The following is a 13,875-nucleotide window of genomic DNA, read 5'->3' as shown; positions in this document are numbered from 1 at the left end:
TCCGCAGTGGGAGAGGCCACAACAGTGAGAGGCCCGCGTACCGCAAAAAAAAAAAAAAAAAAAGAAGAGTACTTCGGGACATAAAACAATTGTATGAACTTGACACTTCAACGTCCATAAGTAGTTTCATGGATAACCCACCATGCGTCTATGTATTGTCTGTGCTGCTTCGGGGCTCAGCGAAGTCGCTGCAACAGACAGCAGGGTCTGCAAAGCTGGAGACGCTTACCACCCGGGCCTTTGCAGGAAGCTGCCGACCCAGCCCTGGAGGACGAGGCCCTGGACGGCAAAGGGAGACCTTGGGGCCCCGTGTCCACCTCTTGCCTGGCTCCATGGCCTGTGCCTTCCTCTGCACAAGCCCCTGACTATTCCAGCTCTGCCTGAGGCACCCACAGCTCATGCACAGCGGAGCGTGGTCTCCCTGGGTTTTGGCCGTATCTTCCCCAAAGAACGCACTCTGCCTTCATGCTTTCACGGTCCGCAGGCTTCCTGCCCTTCAGCCTCACCTGACCGCCCCCAGCCCAGCCCAGGCAAGAATGGGAAGACCTGTATGCACAGATTCTCTTCTTCACAACAGGGGCACGCTGACTGTCAGGCGCTGAGCACACACGTGCACACACACACACACACACAGCCACTCCACCGGGAAGCCATCCTTAATCACCGGCCAGAACTTCAAGGGAACAAGCTCCGATTCACCAAGTCACTGACCTAACTTCTGTGTCTCCCCAGAAGCTGTGAGAGCCTCCCTCCCCACACCCGGCAGATGCAAAGGTGCAGGCGGGGAGGGGGCTCTCTGGGACCCCCTCATTCCAACACAGTCCCTGCTGGTGACACACACTCGTGGTCTGTCCCCCAGCGGACGACTAGCCATTAGGCGCCTCTGCCTCCTGGTTCAGTACCTGCACCTGGAGCTTGTTAGAAATGCGGACACTCAGGCCTTACCTGAGACCTACTGAATCCGAGTCTGCATTTTAACCTCACCCCGGGGGGTAAAGTCTGAGAAGCAGTAACCTGCATCTTCTCCTTTGATACACGTGTATACATAGTCTCCTCCTGGATGGAGCTTCCCTTTGCCGGTTTTTTAATATCCTATCATTTTCTAAATTAAAAAAATTTTTTCCTCTCGGTGGGTGATGGTCACAGTGGGACCGGCAGTGCTTATTAAGAGGCATGAAATTAACACTGCAAGCCACAAAATCTAGAGCTGTCATCAAATTCCAAATTCTGGAGAACTCAACTGCTTCTGAGGATTTTCTTGTAGGTAACTAGGCAAGTTCTTGATACACTAATAAAAGGGGTGAATTCACTGAGAAAATGAGGATGACAAATGTTGGGTTTCTCCAAAGAATTCACTGTGAGAAAATGAGGCAATACACGTTAGAGCTTCGTAAACAGCAACGTAAATGGTTATTAACACAGATAATGACCATCAGTACTGGTGGTGCTAACACTAGTAACAACCTCCTGAGTAGCTAACTAGTCACAATAAAACAACCATGAGGGGCTTCTCTGGTGGCGCAGTGGTTGAGAGTCCGCCTGCCGATGCAGGGGACACGAGTTCATGCCCCGGTCCGGGAGGATCCCACGTGCCACGGAGCGGCTGGGCCCGTGAGCCATGGCCACTGAGCCTGCGCATCCGGAGCCTGTGCTCCGCAACGGGAGAGGCCACAACAGTGAGAGGCCCGCGTACTGCAAAAACAACAACAACAACAAAAAAAAACGGACAGATGTGCAGGTGACAAGCTTACCATCTCCTTCCTGTAAGGTGAGCCCAGGAAGTGATCCTCCGCTTTCGGAGAGGGTCTCCCAGGGCAGTGGGAGGTAGAAGGGCAGATCCGGCCACCTCCTTGCATGAGGCTGATGAGGACCGCTCTGAAACGTCCCAGCTGAGCCAGAGGGCGTCCCTGTGAGCGCTGCAGACACTGACTACAACCGAGGTCACGGTGGAACCGGCAGGCCTCACACTGCGTCACAGCCACCCCCTTGTCTTCCATCCTACGTACGCATGTGTCCAGATCCAGACAGGACAGCATCGCCGCAACCAGACACGGCAGAGATAGCATCGTCAACTCCCGGGACGTGTGGCCTCCAGCGGTGACCAGGCCAGGCTCACACAATTTCAGGCTAACAAGGGTGTGGACAAGCTGGCACTCGAGGTAGGAACCTGCAGAAACAGTCTTTCCATCCCCAGAACATGAGTCCTCACTGGTCCCGGGCATCAGTAGTTTGGTTCCATACATAATGTACACTGTGAGCCCACTCGGGCTGCCCTAAGCAAATGTTCAACTGAATCTGGGTCCAGGCCTTCATATCAAGATGCTGACCAAGAAAACACTCCGCCCATCCACGTGGCCATGCCGGAGACCCTCACCCAGATGGACATGTTAAACTGCCCAGAAGACATAATCACACACAGAAACCTCCTCACTTGGGTCTAAAACACAAATTTCTCCTCATCACTTTCAAGATTCTGATGTGGCTACAGGCTCCCATGAGGTCCAGCTTCCTCGGCTGGACCCCATGAACTGCCCCCTCGGGGGTATTTAGGTCTCACCAGCCTTCAGCCCTGTGTACGCCTCCCTCAGCTGGAGGTTTGGGGGCCCAAGGAGGGGCCCGCCCACTCTCCGGTCCCGGCCAGCGCCCCTAACGTCCCCAACCCAGAAGACTGCCTCTTGCACCAACCCTGGAGCCCCACGAGCTTCAGCCCCCAGGAAATGAAACACTGTCCCCAGGTCTGCCCTGGCTTCCTGCATGTGCTCCTTGGCCTGAGCCCAAGGCTCTGGCTCCTGATTTGCTGGGAGAGGCCTTAATATTTCCAAAGGGCTGGGGCCTTCCATCCAAAAGCGAGTCGCTCATTCTGCAGAGATGCCTGGCCATCGTGCAGCACCCCGCAGCCTGTGGCACCATTGTAAGCCTGGAACCTCTGCCCTTCCCTCCGAGAAGGCTCTGGTAGGTCAAGAATGGGTCACGCACTCGGGCTCCAGCAGGCCAAGCCAGGCAGCATCTTCTACAGCCCACAGGAGTTTGTATGTGAACAAGCGTTTACTAGAGGAAACCCTGAGACCCAATCGTGCAGCAATAAAAACTCCTCATTCGAAATCAACCACATACCAACAACAAAAAGTGACCGGATGTCACAGAACACTGTGCTCTCACTTTGGGGAAAATTTCCATTGACAGCATCATAAATAGAAAAAGTGCCAAGAGAGGAAAGCTCTGTTAGCTAACCCCCAAGGCGCCCCTGATGACAAGACTCTGATCTCAGAGACACTCATGGAATCAGAATAAAAGGATTTCATTAAACAGGGCACAACGTATTGTAAATAAATGGGTTTTTAAAATCCAACACGTGGGACTTACCTACCAAGATAGACGAGAGCTGGGCTAGTTCTTACAGGACACAAAGACTCTACCCACACAGATTAAACAGAATTTGCTCCTGAGCCTACAGAGCTCAGGCTGATCCAACAGAAATAGAATGTGCTATTTACTTACTTATTATAAATGTCAATCAAGATTTAAAATGAGTATCTCATACGGTCAGCAATTCTATGTACAGAAATATCTCCAACAGATACTCACTATGACTTGGTTTGCAGCCATGGATGCTCTTCAGAAGGGGGCAGTTTAAATAACTCATGAGCCCAACGAACCAACAGGGTAACGTCTACAGCTGTCTCTATGTGCACAGAGCACTCTGGAGAGAAACTGTGATCAGGGAAGCCTCTGGGCAGGGAGAGGGGTGCCCAGGGGCCAGAACTAGGGGGCCTTATCTTCCCATTTATATTATTTGAAGATTTCATCCTCTACCTAGATTACCTACCCACAAAATAGCCTTTGCAAGAACAATGCAATGTGCTCTTGAAAGGCACAGCCCTGCTAACCGTCCCTCGGAGGGTGAGGGTGGGAGCATGGGGCACCCACCAAGGGTCTCCGTCCACGGAGCCCTGTTGAGGAACGTCTGCTTCGTTACCGTGAGCCTCTAAGGATCCCCGGCCCTTCCATCCCAGGGGAAGCACCACGTAAGGGGGCTCCCTCTCAATGGCCTTTAACGTCCAGAGCAATCGATTTAAGCAAAAGGTAAAACCGAGTACAGAGGGGGCTGCAAACACCCCGCTGCTGGGTGCCAGGGCAGGGCCTGGGCTCCAGGGTCCTCTGCAGGCCCCACGCGTTCTGAGACGGTCTCTCTCAGCCCCGGCATCTCCCGCCTCTTCATCAGAAGAGCATTCCAGGCGATACGATGGGGGTCAGGGTCACATCATCGAAGATGAAGTGCTTTTACTTCACTGGTGGCTCCTTCCTCGCCCCAAGGGGTAGAGGACTCCTTGGCCCATGTCCTGATGCTTGGGGGACCAAGGCTCTGGAGCTCTTAGCGCTGGTCTCCTGGGCACCCCGGTCCCTTGATTACAAATACACCTCCACTGTCCGTGCGTTCACTGAGACACTGGGTCCCCTTCCGACTCTCAACGCCCACCCTCTCCTCCGGCACAGGGGCTCAGATACCTGCCCCTCCCCGCTTCCCCACGCCTGTCAGGGGTGACACTTCCAGAGGCTGTAAGCTTCACTGCCAGAACACCAGAGGGACGGCGCTCAAAGAGCTGGAGTGTTCCAGGGGCGATGACTCAGACCCCACGCAGATCAGTGCCCAGAACAGGCAAAGCTCATAAAATCAGTGACTTCACAGATGCCCAGGAAGGGACCTTGTGCACATGCCCCCAGAGGACGGGACCGGCCGTGATTTGGACCACAGAAAGTGGCCTGGTTCCGAGGCTAAGTGACCTGCCCTCGCCGAGGAGCCTGAGAGGCACGGGAGGAACGGGGGCCTGGAACCCAGACAAGCAGGGCAGAAGCAGCTAAGAGACAGGCTTCCAAGGGAGGTGGGAGGCGGGAGGCCGGGTGACGCGCTCATGCTGAGAGGAAAAGTCCTAAGTGGGAACCATGCCCAGCAGGCATTCTTGTGCTAGCGGAGAATGACAGGCTCAGGGCCGAGGTTCCTGGATCCCAAGTAACACGCTAGAGGGGGAGGCCAACCAAGACAGAGGATTACACTTCTATAAACTCCAGAAAATGCCAACTAATATCCCGTGGCCGAAAGCAACACATCAGCGTTCGTGGGGAGGCGGGAGCAGAGAGATGCAAGAGGCACATGCACTTTTCTGGGCTGATGGATACCTTCACTATGGTAACCGCGGTGCTAGTTCCACAGGTGGGTGGGTACATACGTCAAAACCCAGCGTGACATATATACACTAATATGTATAAAATAGATAACTAATAAGAACTTGCTGTATAAAAAAATAATAAAATAAAATTTTAAAAAAGAAAAACATATTTCAGATGTAGAACACACACACACGGACCCCAGCAGACTCCACCCGCTGAACATACGGTTTATTGCCTGACGACTATACTGCAGTGAAGGTAAATTTTTTTTAAGACCATCGTTCAAACTAAAAAGCCGAAGGTTGAAATCTTCCTCAAAAGTCATCTTGGTCCTCCTGTTTCTTGGATATGATGTAATCAGACAGCTGTGATTGACCACGAACCAGCCCAAGGTAAAGTTCAGGAGAAAAACAAAAGCCGCAACCCAGCAGCCCCTCCCCCACCCAAACACCTGCCTTCTGATCCTGACAGCTCAGGGGCAAAGCCGCTGGCTGAGCAGCCAGTCCCTGTGTGACCTCTATCGCACTGGCTACACCCACATTCCCTACAACAGCTGGGAGCTGGGCCCCCACTCAGTTAATGACCCGGTCACCTTAGCTTAAGGCAGGAAGAGGGAGCAACAAAGAAGGTGCTGGGCTACCCTGGTGGCGCAGTGGTTGAGAGTCCGCCTGCCGATGCAGGGGACACGGGTTCGTGCCCCGGTCCGGGAAGATTCCACATGCCGCGGAGCAGCTGGGCCCGTGAGCCATGGCTGCTGAGCCTGCGCTCTGCAAGGGGAGAGGCCACAACAGTGAGAAGCCTGCGTACCGCAAAAAAAAAAAAGAAGGTGCTGGCTCTAGCCTCCAGACATAGTCCTTGGTGTCCAGCCCAAGCTGGACAGCATGAATTAGGCGAAAGTCATCCGTGAGGGTGATACAGTCCAAACGAAGCCCAGAAGACAAGTATTCCAGAGGACCCTAAGACATGGCCCTGAACTAATTCAGAGCTTCTCTGGCCTCTATCTTACCTGCTGAGAAAGACAGCACAGCAGGAAAAGCCACGTCTTTCCTAAACATGCCAAAACTCTTCCAGGGTGTGAGTCACAGCCATTCACCCTCTGCTGCTGTTCCTGGGTGGCCCCACAAGCCGCCCCCCAACCTACCCTTCCTGCGGCCACTCCACCAGGTGGGGACACGTTCGCTCACCTGCGAGAGCCCGTGCTTCTGCACCTTCTGTCCTTCCAGACACAAGTACCAGCCTCCTTCCCGCACCTCCTCCTGCGGACCATCAGGGTGTGCTACCTGGCCCACCTCAAGCCCCTCGGAGCCACCCTTCATGGTGACCTGTCTGGGTTCCCTGCATGGGCTGCTGTATCCCTGACCTCCAACAACAACGCACATGCTCCTCGCACACCTCGGGCCTTTCTCCCTGGGGGTGTGGGCTCCTGGATACCTGGCTGTACGCCAGAGGCTCCTGCTGCGGCTCCTCTGAGGAATCCCTCTGGGGTGTGCATCAGCCTTGTGTCTACAAGAGCCAGGGCCGGTCCTCAAAGAGGAGGGACTGGGATCATAGACAGGATGGAAAAGTCTTGGGAACGACTGGGCAAACAAGATGCCTCCTAAGTTTTCTGAGCCCAGAGGGAGAAGAGCACCATTTCCTTCTCCCAACAACCCTGTGACACCCTCCCCATCTCCAAAACAGAGATGACGCCTAAGTCTTGGAAAGGCGTAAATGGAAAGAGTTCTCTCCCTCCCGAACGTCCCTATCTCCCAGAGGAAGTCCAGAGGAGCCACGAGGGGAGCAGAAAGAAGATAAAGCTGAGGGTGGCGTGCGTGCCACAGGTCCACGGGCTCAGCCTGCAGCCTCCATACTAACTTCCCTGCCAAAGCCCTTGACGCTGCTGGCCTGCCAGCAACACTGGAGGTTTTGAATATGGAAAGTGCCAGGCATCGACCTCAAAAATAGGGTCACAGACACAGTTTAGGAAAATTCTAGGCTCGGGCACCCACACAGGCAGTGGGTAAATCATTCCATCACTAAACGCACTCCCAGACAACTCTTTGTAAGGGAGGGGGGAGAGTGGGAAGGGGTGAGCTGGTGACCGGAGGAAGAGTGGAGAGAGAAGACACATCAATCCGAGAACGGAGCAACTACACCCAAAGCGAGAAGCTTGGAGGACCCGTGACCGCGCTGGGCCGGCCAGATGGACCGTCGCTGGGAGTCCTTGGAGCTCTGGCCTCTGCCGAACAGAGAAGCCTCGCAGCAGGCTTGGCAGTAAATGTGGGCACCTGGGAGAAGAGCTGGGGATCTGGGGCTCAGCAAGAGGGCTAGGGGCGCACAGAGCTGGGACTGTCGGAGAGGGGTCTGAGGCCAGGTCTGCGGACTTCCCGCGGAAAAGGATGGGGAGCCCTGGGTACAGACGCCCGGGGACCGGGAGCGCAGCGCCTGGCGTCACCCGGGCACTGGGGGCGCAGAGGGATCGGGCGCCGGCGCTCCAGATCAGACGGGACCACAGGGCCGTCCCCGTGGGGACTCGGGCTCCGCGGGCGACTGTGCGCGCGCTCCCGGGCCGGCTCCCCCGGCGCGAGGGGAGGCGAGAAACCAGGTGTGCAGGACAGGGCGTCTGCTCACCTGCGGAGCACCAGTAAGCTCAAGATCACCAGCAGCAGCAGTCCAAGCATGCGGCCGGGCCTCCGCCGGACGTTCCACTTGGGCATCCCGCGTCCGCTGCACCAGGACCCGCTTGCTTTCCAGCCCTGACTCTGAGCGGAAGCTCGGCGCGGGGGCGGGGCCGCGCGCTGGTCGCCGGGCCGCGCGCTGGTCGCCGGGGCAACAGGCCGCCGCTCGCCCCGCCCCCCAGTGCTCATTGCCTGCAGCCCGAGGACGCGCCGGAGAGTGGCAGACGGTGGCCCTTGCCGTTTCCAGCCACACCTTCGCCCAGGATGAATAAAATTCTTATTCTGGCACAGAATTATGTCACAAAGGAGGCTGTGTATTATGTGGGCAAAATTTATGCTTTCTAGCAATCACAAACCCACCTAATCCCAAGAACAGAATTCAGATTTTACTGAAAGAAAATCTGAAACATTTTCTAGGGAGGCTGATGTTTCTTCACAGCATCAGAGTTTCTAGAAAATACACACACACACATACACACACACACACACACCGTTGCATGTTTTCAAACCGTATCCTGCGCTTGTAAAGCTGCTAGGAATACAATGAGATTGAGCTTCTGGAACAAAACAAAGCGAGTTTAGTGTGAAGGGTTCTTTTTGTAGCATTCAGCAAATATTTAGTCAGGTAGCAAAAATTAAACCCAGGAGAGAAAAAAACAAATGAACAAACAAAGGGGGGAAGGCCTAGTGCAGTGGCAGGGGCTCGCTTGGGGCTGACAGCAGGGCCAGAGCCGCCCCTGGGGATCCCGAGAGCAGTCTCTCCCCCTTCGCCAACGCTCCAAAGTCAGTACCTTCTGTCCACGTTTTAAGCCATAACTGCCTGATAGTTGTTAAGACTATGATGAAGGTATTTTGGTGTAATTGGGATAAAAGGTGGCCCATGAGACATATGGGGAAGGTGTCAAAGGTTAGTCCCCTTTCCACTCACGGAGGCGCACCCCAGCCACGCCCCCCCCCCCCCCCGCCCAGTCGGCCCTGGTTCCTGGTGATATTGCTGAGCAGTGAACAGCACAGTCCATTAAACACCATGGCATCCTTAAGTTATTTAAGCAGTACCAGCATCTCCTCTTTTTTTCAGATATTAGCTTAAACTTGTTAACATGGGCTATAAAAACCCTGAAATCCTTAGCCCAGGCCTGTGTCCTTTGTTTTTACTTATGAGAGATAAATGTAAATAACTCAGTGCTAAAGAAAAAATCATTACGCCTTAACCTGCTGGGAAGTGCAGACCTGTAGACACACCCTACTCACGGTTTAAGAACAGTTTTACTTTATCTGGACTTCATGATAGCAGGACGGTGTGCAGAGGTAGCTCTAATCCAGATGTGTTTGCTGAGGAGACAAGACTGGGTTTTTTAAATTGTAGCAAGATACACCTTCAAGACAGTCCTTTGCAAAATGCTTGATTGATCTTGACCCTAAGCCGACCGAGAAATACTCAAATCACTGGGCATGGAGGCTACAGTTCAGTGAACTGTCTATGGGGCTGTAAACAAAGTGGTCTGGCTGGGTGTGTGGGAAGATCATACCTGATACAGGGCAATCATAACCCGCACAGGCTGCCTTTCTGATGCCAGGGGTTCAGAAAATAGAAAAAAAAATGTTTTCTTAAAAAAATGAAGTCCCGTTGATATCCTCAGGCCACCACTCTGAGTCAGAACTCCAACAGACCCAGAGCTCGCAGACCTGCCCTGAATTCCCGCAGCCCGCATTGCCGGTGGGAAGCAGGTGTGAACGAGGAGCCGGGAGAGGAAGAGCTGCTCGCTTGGAGTCAGCACGGGGCGACTCTCCAGAAAAAGTCAAAATAGTCACGTCAAATTAACGGCATCGGCTGTTTAACTTTTGATTTTTAAAGGTGACAAACAGGTTTATAGATCAGATATTCATTCATTGGCATATCTTATTTCTGAGCGCACTGTGTTAATGCCTTAAATATAGTGTATCTGAATTGTAGGAAAACACGTGACAAAATCTCCCTTCAAGTCACTAGGACAAGATGCAGGATGGGCCTTCTGTGTCAGAACAGTCCTGTGGGCCCTGGGCCCTCACCCCCTCCAGCTCCTTTACTCAAGTTGCCGAAGAGTCTTGAGCCAAAACACTAAGAACAGGGGGAATTCCTGGGACTAAATGAGTGCAATTTCAACCCTGGACGAAAAGAAAGTAGAAAGTCCTTGTCCTTGGAAAAAGAAAAAGGAAAACAGATCCAAGTTCAGATGGGTAGTCAAGGCCTCTCACCCCAAAGGCACGTCGCTGGGGCTGGGAGGGGCCTGTGTGTTTGCGAGGGATGCACTGCCTTCAGTGCTGGCCTTGGAGCCGCCAAGATGCCACTTTTCAGGCTGAAAAGCCAAGGTCTGATTCAACAGCATTTCGTTCATTAAGAAGGAATCCACAACTTTTAATGTCCACTGTGTGCTGAACACTGTTTTAGGTGTTTGGGAGGTATCAGTGCACAAAACAGACAAAGATCCCCTCCCTCTGAAATTTCTGTTCCAGCTGAGGAAGAAGGATAACAAAAATCAACAAATGAATTAGTAAACCATAAAGTGTGTTCAAAGGTGATACTGACCCCAGGCTCTTTAATCAACAGAAGTTGATGAGAGGCCACGCGAGGAATTCAGGCAAGGCTTGACTGGGACTCGCTCTGCAGCCCAGGTAGCGAGAACAAGTAACAGGTGCCCTTGCTGCTCCCTTGAATGGGGTGAGGGTGGGGCAGGTCCAGGGGTCTGGCCGGAGGCGGGGCTTAGGTGGTCTGCCCGCCCCCTTGGTGCTGTGTGTGCAGGGATGGTGCACAGGACCCTGCTTTTGCCCCCAACACCTCAGAAGTGGCAGTTGGGTTTGTGGCCTTTTTGTATCTTGTGGTTGATAATGTGCCCCCCTGCACAGCCCTGCACTTATTTTTAGTCCCTTATAGTTTCTTTGTATCTGTTGTTAGAGATGTTTGTCCAGGTGCAGGTCCTGCAGCAAAGGGCCCAGGGCCCAGCCTGTCTCAAAGGTAGTAGATCCAGAGCATAAATGAAGCGGACAAAGGAAGACTGGGGGGAAGGGTGCGCAGAGCAGGTCTCACAGAGAAGGCATCGCTGAGCAAAGACCTGGAACGAGGAGCATTACCTGCACGCAGGTGCCGAGGAAGGGGCAGCCAGCCAAGCAGAGAGGACCTCGAGTGCGAAGGCCTCGGGCAGGGGTGACGCCCGGCATTCCAGGACTGCAGGGGGTGGGGGGAGGCAGAGGAACCAGGGCCAGATCAGGCAGGCCTTCGGGGGCAGAGCTTTGACTCAAAGAAACGGAACCGGGGCAGGCTCTGGGCGTGGCATCCGTTACGCTTTAAAAGGTCACTCAGGTGCCAGGAGCTGGCAGCAGTGGAAAACAGGAGACCAGGCCGGGGGCTACCGCAGGGGTCGCGTGCCAGGTGCTGCTGTTCAGACAAGTGGCAGCTGGCGTGGAGACGAGTCTGGATTCCTGGATCGTTTGTGGGGCGAGAGAAATCAAGAGGATTCAAGAAGGACTCCATCACGTTGGGATGCCAGTTTCTTTTATAGAACAGAGAGGGGGAGGAGGTGAGGAAGTAAAGTAAAAAGGCCACTGGTTTTGCCTGGCTTGGCCAGCCTCCAGGAGGGGATGTGTTAATTTCTTCTTTTCTGCAGCCATTCACAGGTGGGCAGGGTCAGATTGTCTCCCTGTGAGCTGAACAAAGGCACTTCAGTTTAACATTCAGGCAGCGAGGCAGGGTTCCCTGAGGCAGGCCATTATGTGTGATTATAATAACAAAAGCACCGAAAAGCAAGGTTTAACGTCAAAGAAACAGATCCAACATGGAATCCTATTTTGCTCTTCCGTGTTGAAGTCCCAGAAGCCCAGCTCAGTCTGGGGGGTGTTGAGCCATCAAGGAGACGTGCAGGTGGAGACACCACATAAGACTTTGGTGACTGTGATGCAGGCAGGTGGGGGGGGGGGGTTGGGGGAGACTGGAACGGGTTAGAGGAGGTGGAGGAATCTCGGTGGATACAGATGAGTCTCGTTCATGGATATTTACTGGAAGAAGGAATAAATAAATGGGAATGTAGCTGGTGGCTCATGACCCTGAGTCAAGGGTAATGCCCTGTTTTCATTTCTAGGTGGGAGAAACCACAGCATGGTACACTGACATGATCATGATCAAAGAGAGTGAAAAATCACTGAAGCAGGAGAGACAGTGGGGGAATTTCTGGAGCTACATCTGAGTAGGTGCCATGGACAAGTTAGTGGCCTGTGAAGGGCAGGCTCTGGGGTGAGCAGACAGGGTCACTCAAGACATCATGCTTTCTCCACGACAGACAGATTTCAAATATAAACAGTGTGACACTAATCAGAAATGAGAACTAGCCTTGTCATTTGAATTTGTTGTTAATATCTGAATGTATGCATCTGAGATGTGACGTAAAGTGAAACATTAAAATTGTTTTGGGGTTTCCCTGGCGGCGCAGTGGTTAAGAATCCGCCTGCCGATGCAGGGGACACGGGTTCGAGCCCTGGTCTGGGAAGATCCCACATGCCGTGGAGCAACTAACCCGTGTACCACAACTACTGAGCCCATGTGCCACAACTACTGAAGCCCACACGCCTAGAGCCCGTGCTCCACAGTAAGAGAAGCCACTGCAATGAGAAGCCCGCACACCACAACAAAGAGTAGCTCCTGCTCTCCACAACTAGAGAAAGCCCACGTGCAGCAACGAAGACCCAATGCAGCCAAAAATAATTAATTAATTAAAAATAAAGTAAAATTGTATTAAGTTGAAGTAAAATAAAGCAATGATTAACGATTATTATGAAAACTATCAATATAAGCTACTAAAACAATTATTAAGAACTTTCAAATACTTAAATTAAGCACATGGGGAAATACACTGTCAGCTAATAAGAATATTAAGAGAGTACACTAGCTTTATAAGGGTAGGAAGACTATAATATCCTCTTTGAACAAAGAATAGATATATGAAATAGATATAGCTAAATGTATATGAAATAGATAATTTTTAATATAAAATACATAGACATATATTTATATAATATATAAATTTTAAGATATTGATAATAATTAAGGTATATTTTTAAAGATTGTTTTACCAGTTTTTATCATTGTTGAACTGTTTGATGTATACCGTTCCTATCATTAAACAACATGCTTTTTATAAACTGGATTTAATTGCTTAATTTCATTCTAGCTGTGAGTCTTGGGAGAAAAGATCTTCTCTGGGAATTCTTACTACCTTGAAATTTCATGAGGAGAAAGAGTTCCAAGGTGACATGCAGCTGCATCTGTGAGGAACCGTCTTCGATCCAGACAGAATAAATATATGAAAAATAGATGCAAGTGTTAAACAAAAAGCAGGCACATTTTCTTCTCACTGAACAAACTGCAAAAGGACGGCTTCTCGTGGTCCTTTAAGACAATTTCTTATAGCTGAGTTTACGGAGTCTAAATGAGAAGTTTCTCAAAACAGTTCTTACCTTGCTATTCTCAGTCGTTGTTCAGCTGCAACTAGAGAAAGCCCGCACACAGCAGCCAAAACTTAAAAAAAAAGAAAAAATACTCAGGAAAAAAATTCCAGAAAGTTCCCAAAAGCAAAACTTAAATTTGTCCCAGGCCAGCAACTATTTACATAGCATTTACATTGTATTAGGTAGTATAAGTAATCTAGAGAGGATTTAAAGTGCAGTATATAGGAGGATTGTGTAAGTTACATGCAAATAGTATGTATGCCATTTTACGTAAGGGACTTGAGTATCTGTGGATTTGGGCATCCACAGGGGGTTCTGGAATCAGCCCCCCTTGGACACGGAGGGATGACTGTATGTGATTGTTTTCCAGTGATGTCATTTGAGAAAGTTGGTTGCAGTATTCGTGCCTATGTGGTTTCTCTCACCAATATCTGTCCACTACCAGTAAGAGCTTTGACTACACCCAGAGGGCTCAGGAGTGATAAGACACAGACACTCCATGCCAGGTTCTGCTGTCACACACACACCAGAACCAACAACCAAACTGCTGTTCCTTCTCTGATTGGATGTGACCCAG

The 13,875-nt window shown here is 51.6% G+C and overlaps 1 protein-coding gene across 1 annotated transcript in view; it reads right to left on the bottom strand.

Moving 5' to 3' along the window:
- LOC111165477 (beta-galactosidase-1-like protein 2) overlaps nt 1-7,906 on the bottom strand; it is a 39,179-nt gene extending 31,273 nt beyond the window's left edge. The window contains exon 1 of the mRNA XM_089915847.1: nt 7,777-7,906. Coding sequence (XP_089771973.1) covers nt 7,777-7,862 — 86 coding nt within the window. The 5' untranslated portion in view covers nt 7,863-7,906. The remainder of the gene's footprint in view (nt 1-7,776) is intronic.
- Nucleotides 7,907-13,875: the final 5,969 nt, after the last annotated feature.

The sequence above is a fragment of the Delphinapterus leucas genome, chromosome 7, assembly GCF_059928025.1.
Source record: "Delphinapterus leucas isolate spDelLeu-1000000601 "Yukka" chromosome 7, BTC_Dleu_Yukka2, whole genome shotgun sequence".
NCBI classification, from domain to species: Eukaryota; Metazoa; Chordata; class Mammalia; order Artiodactyla; family Monodontidae; genus Delphinapterus; species Delphinapterus leucas.
Note: the sequence above shows the minus strand (reverse complement) of the source record. Positions and strands in the feature narration are given on the sequence as shown.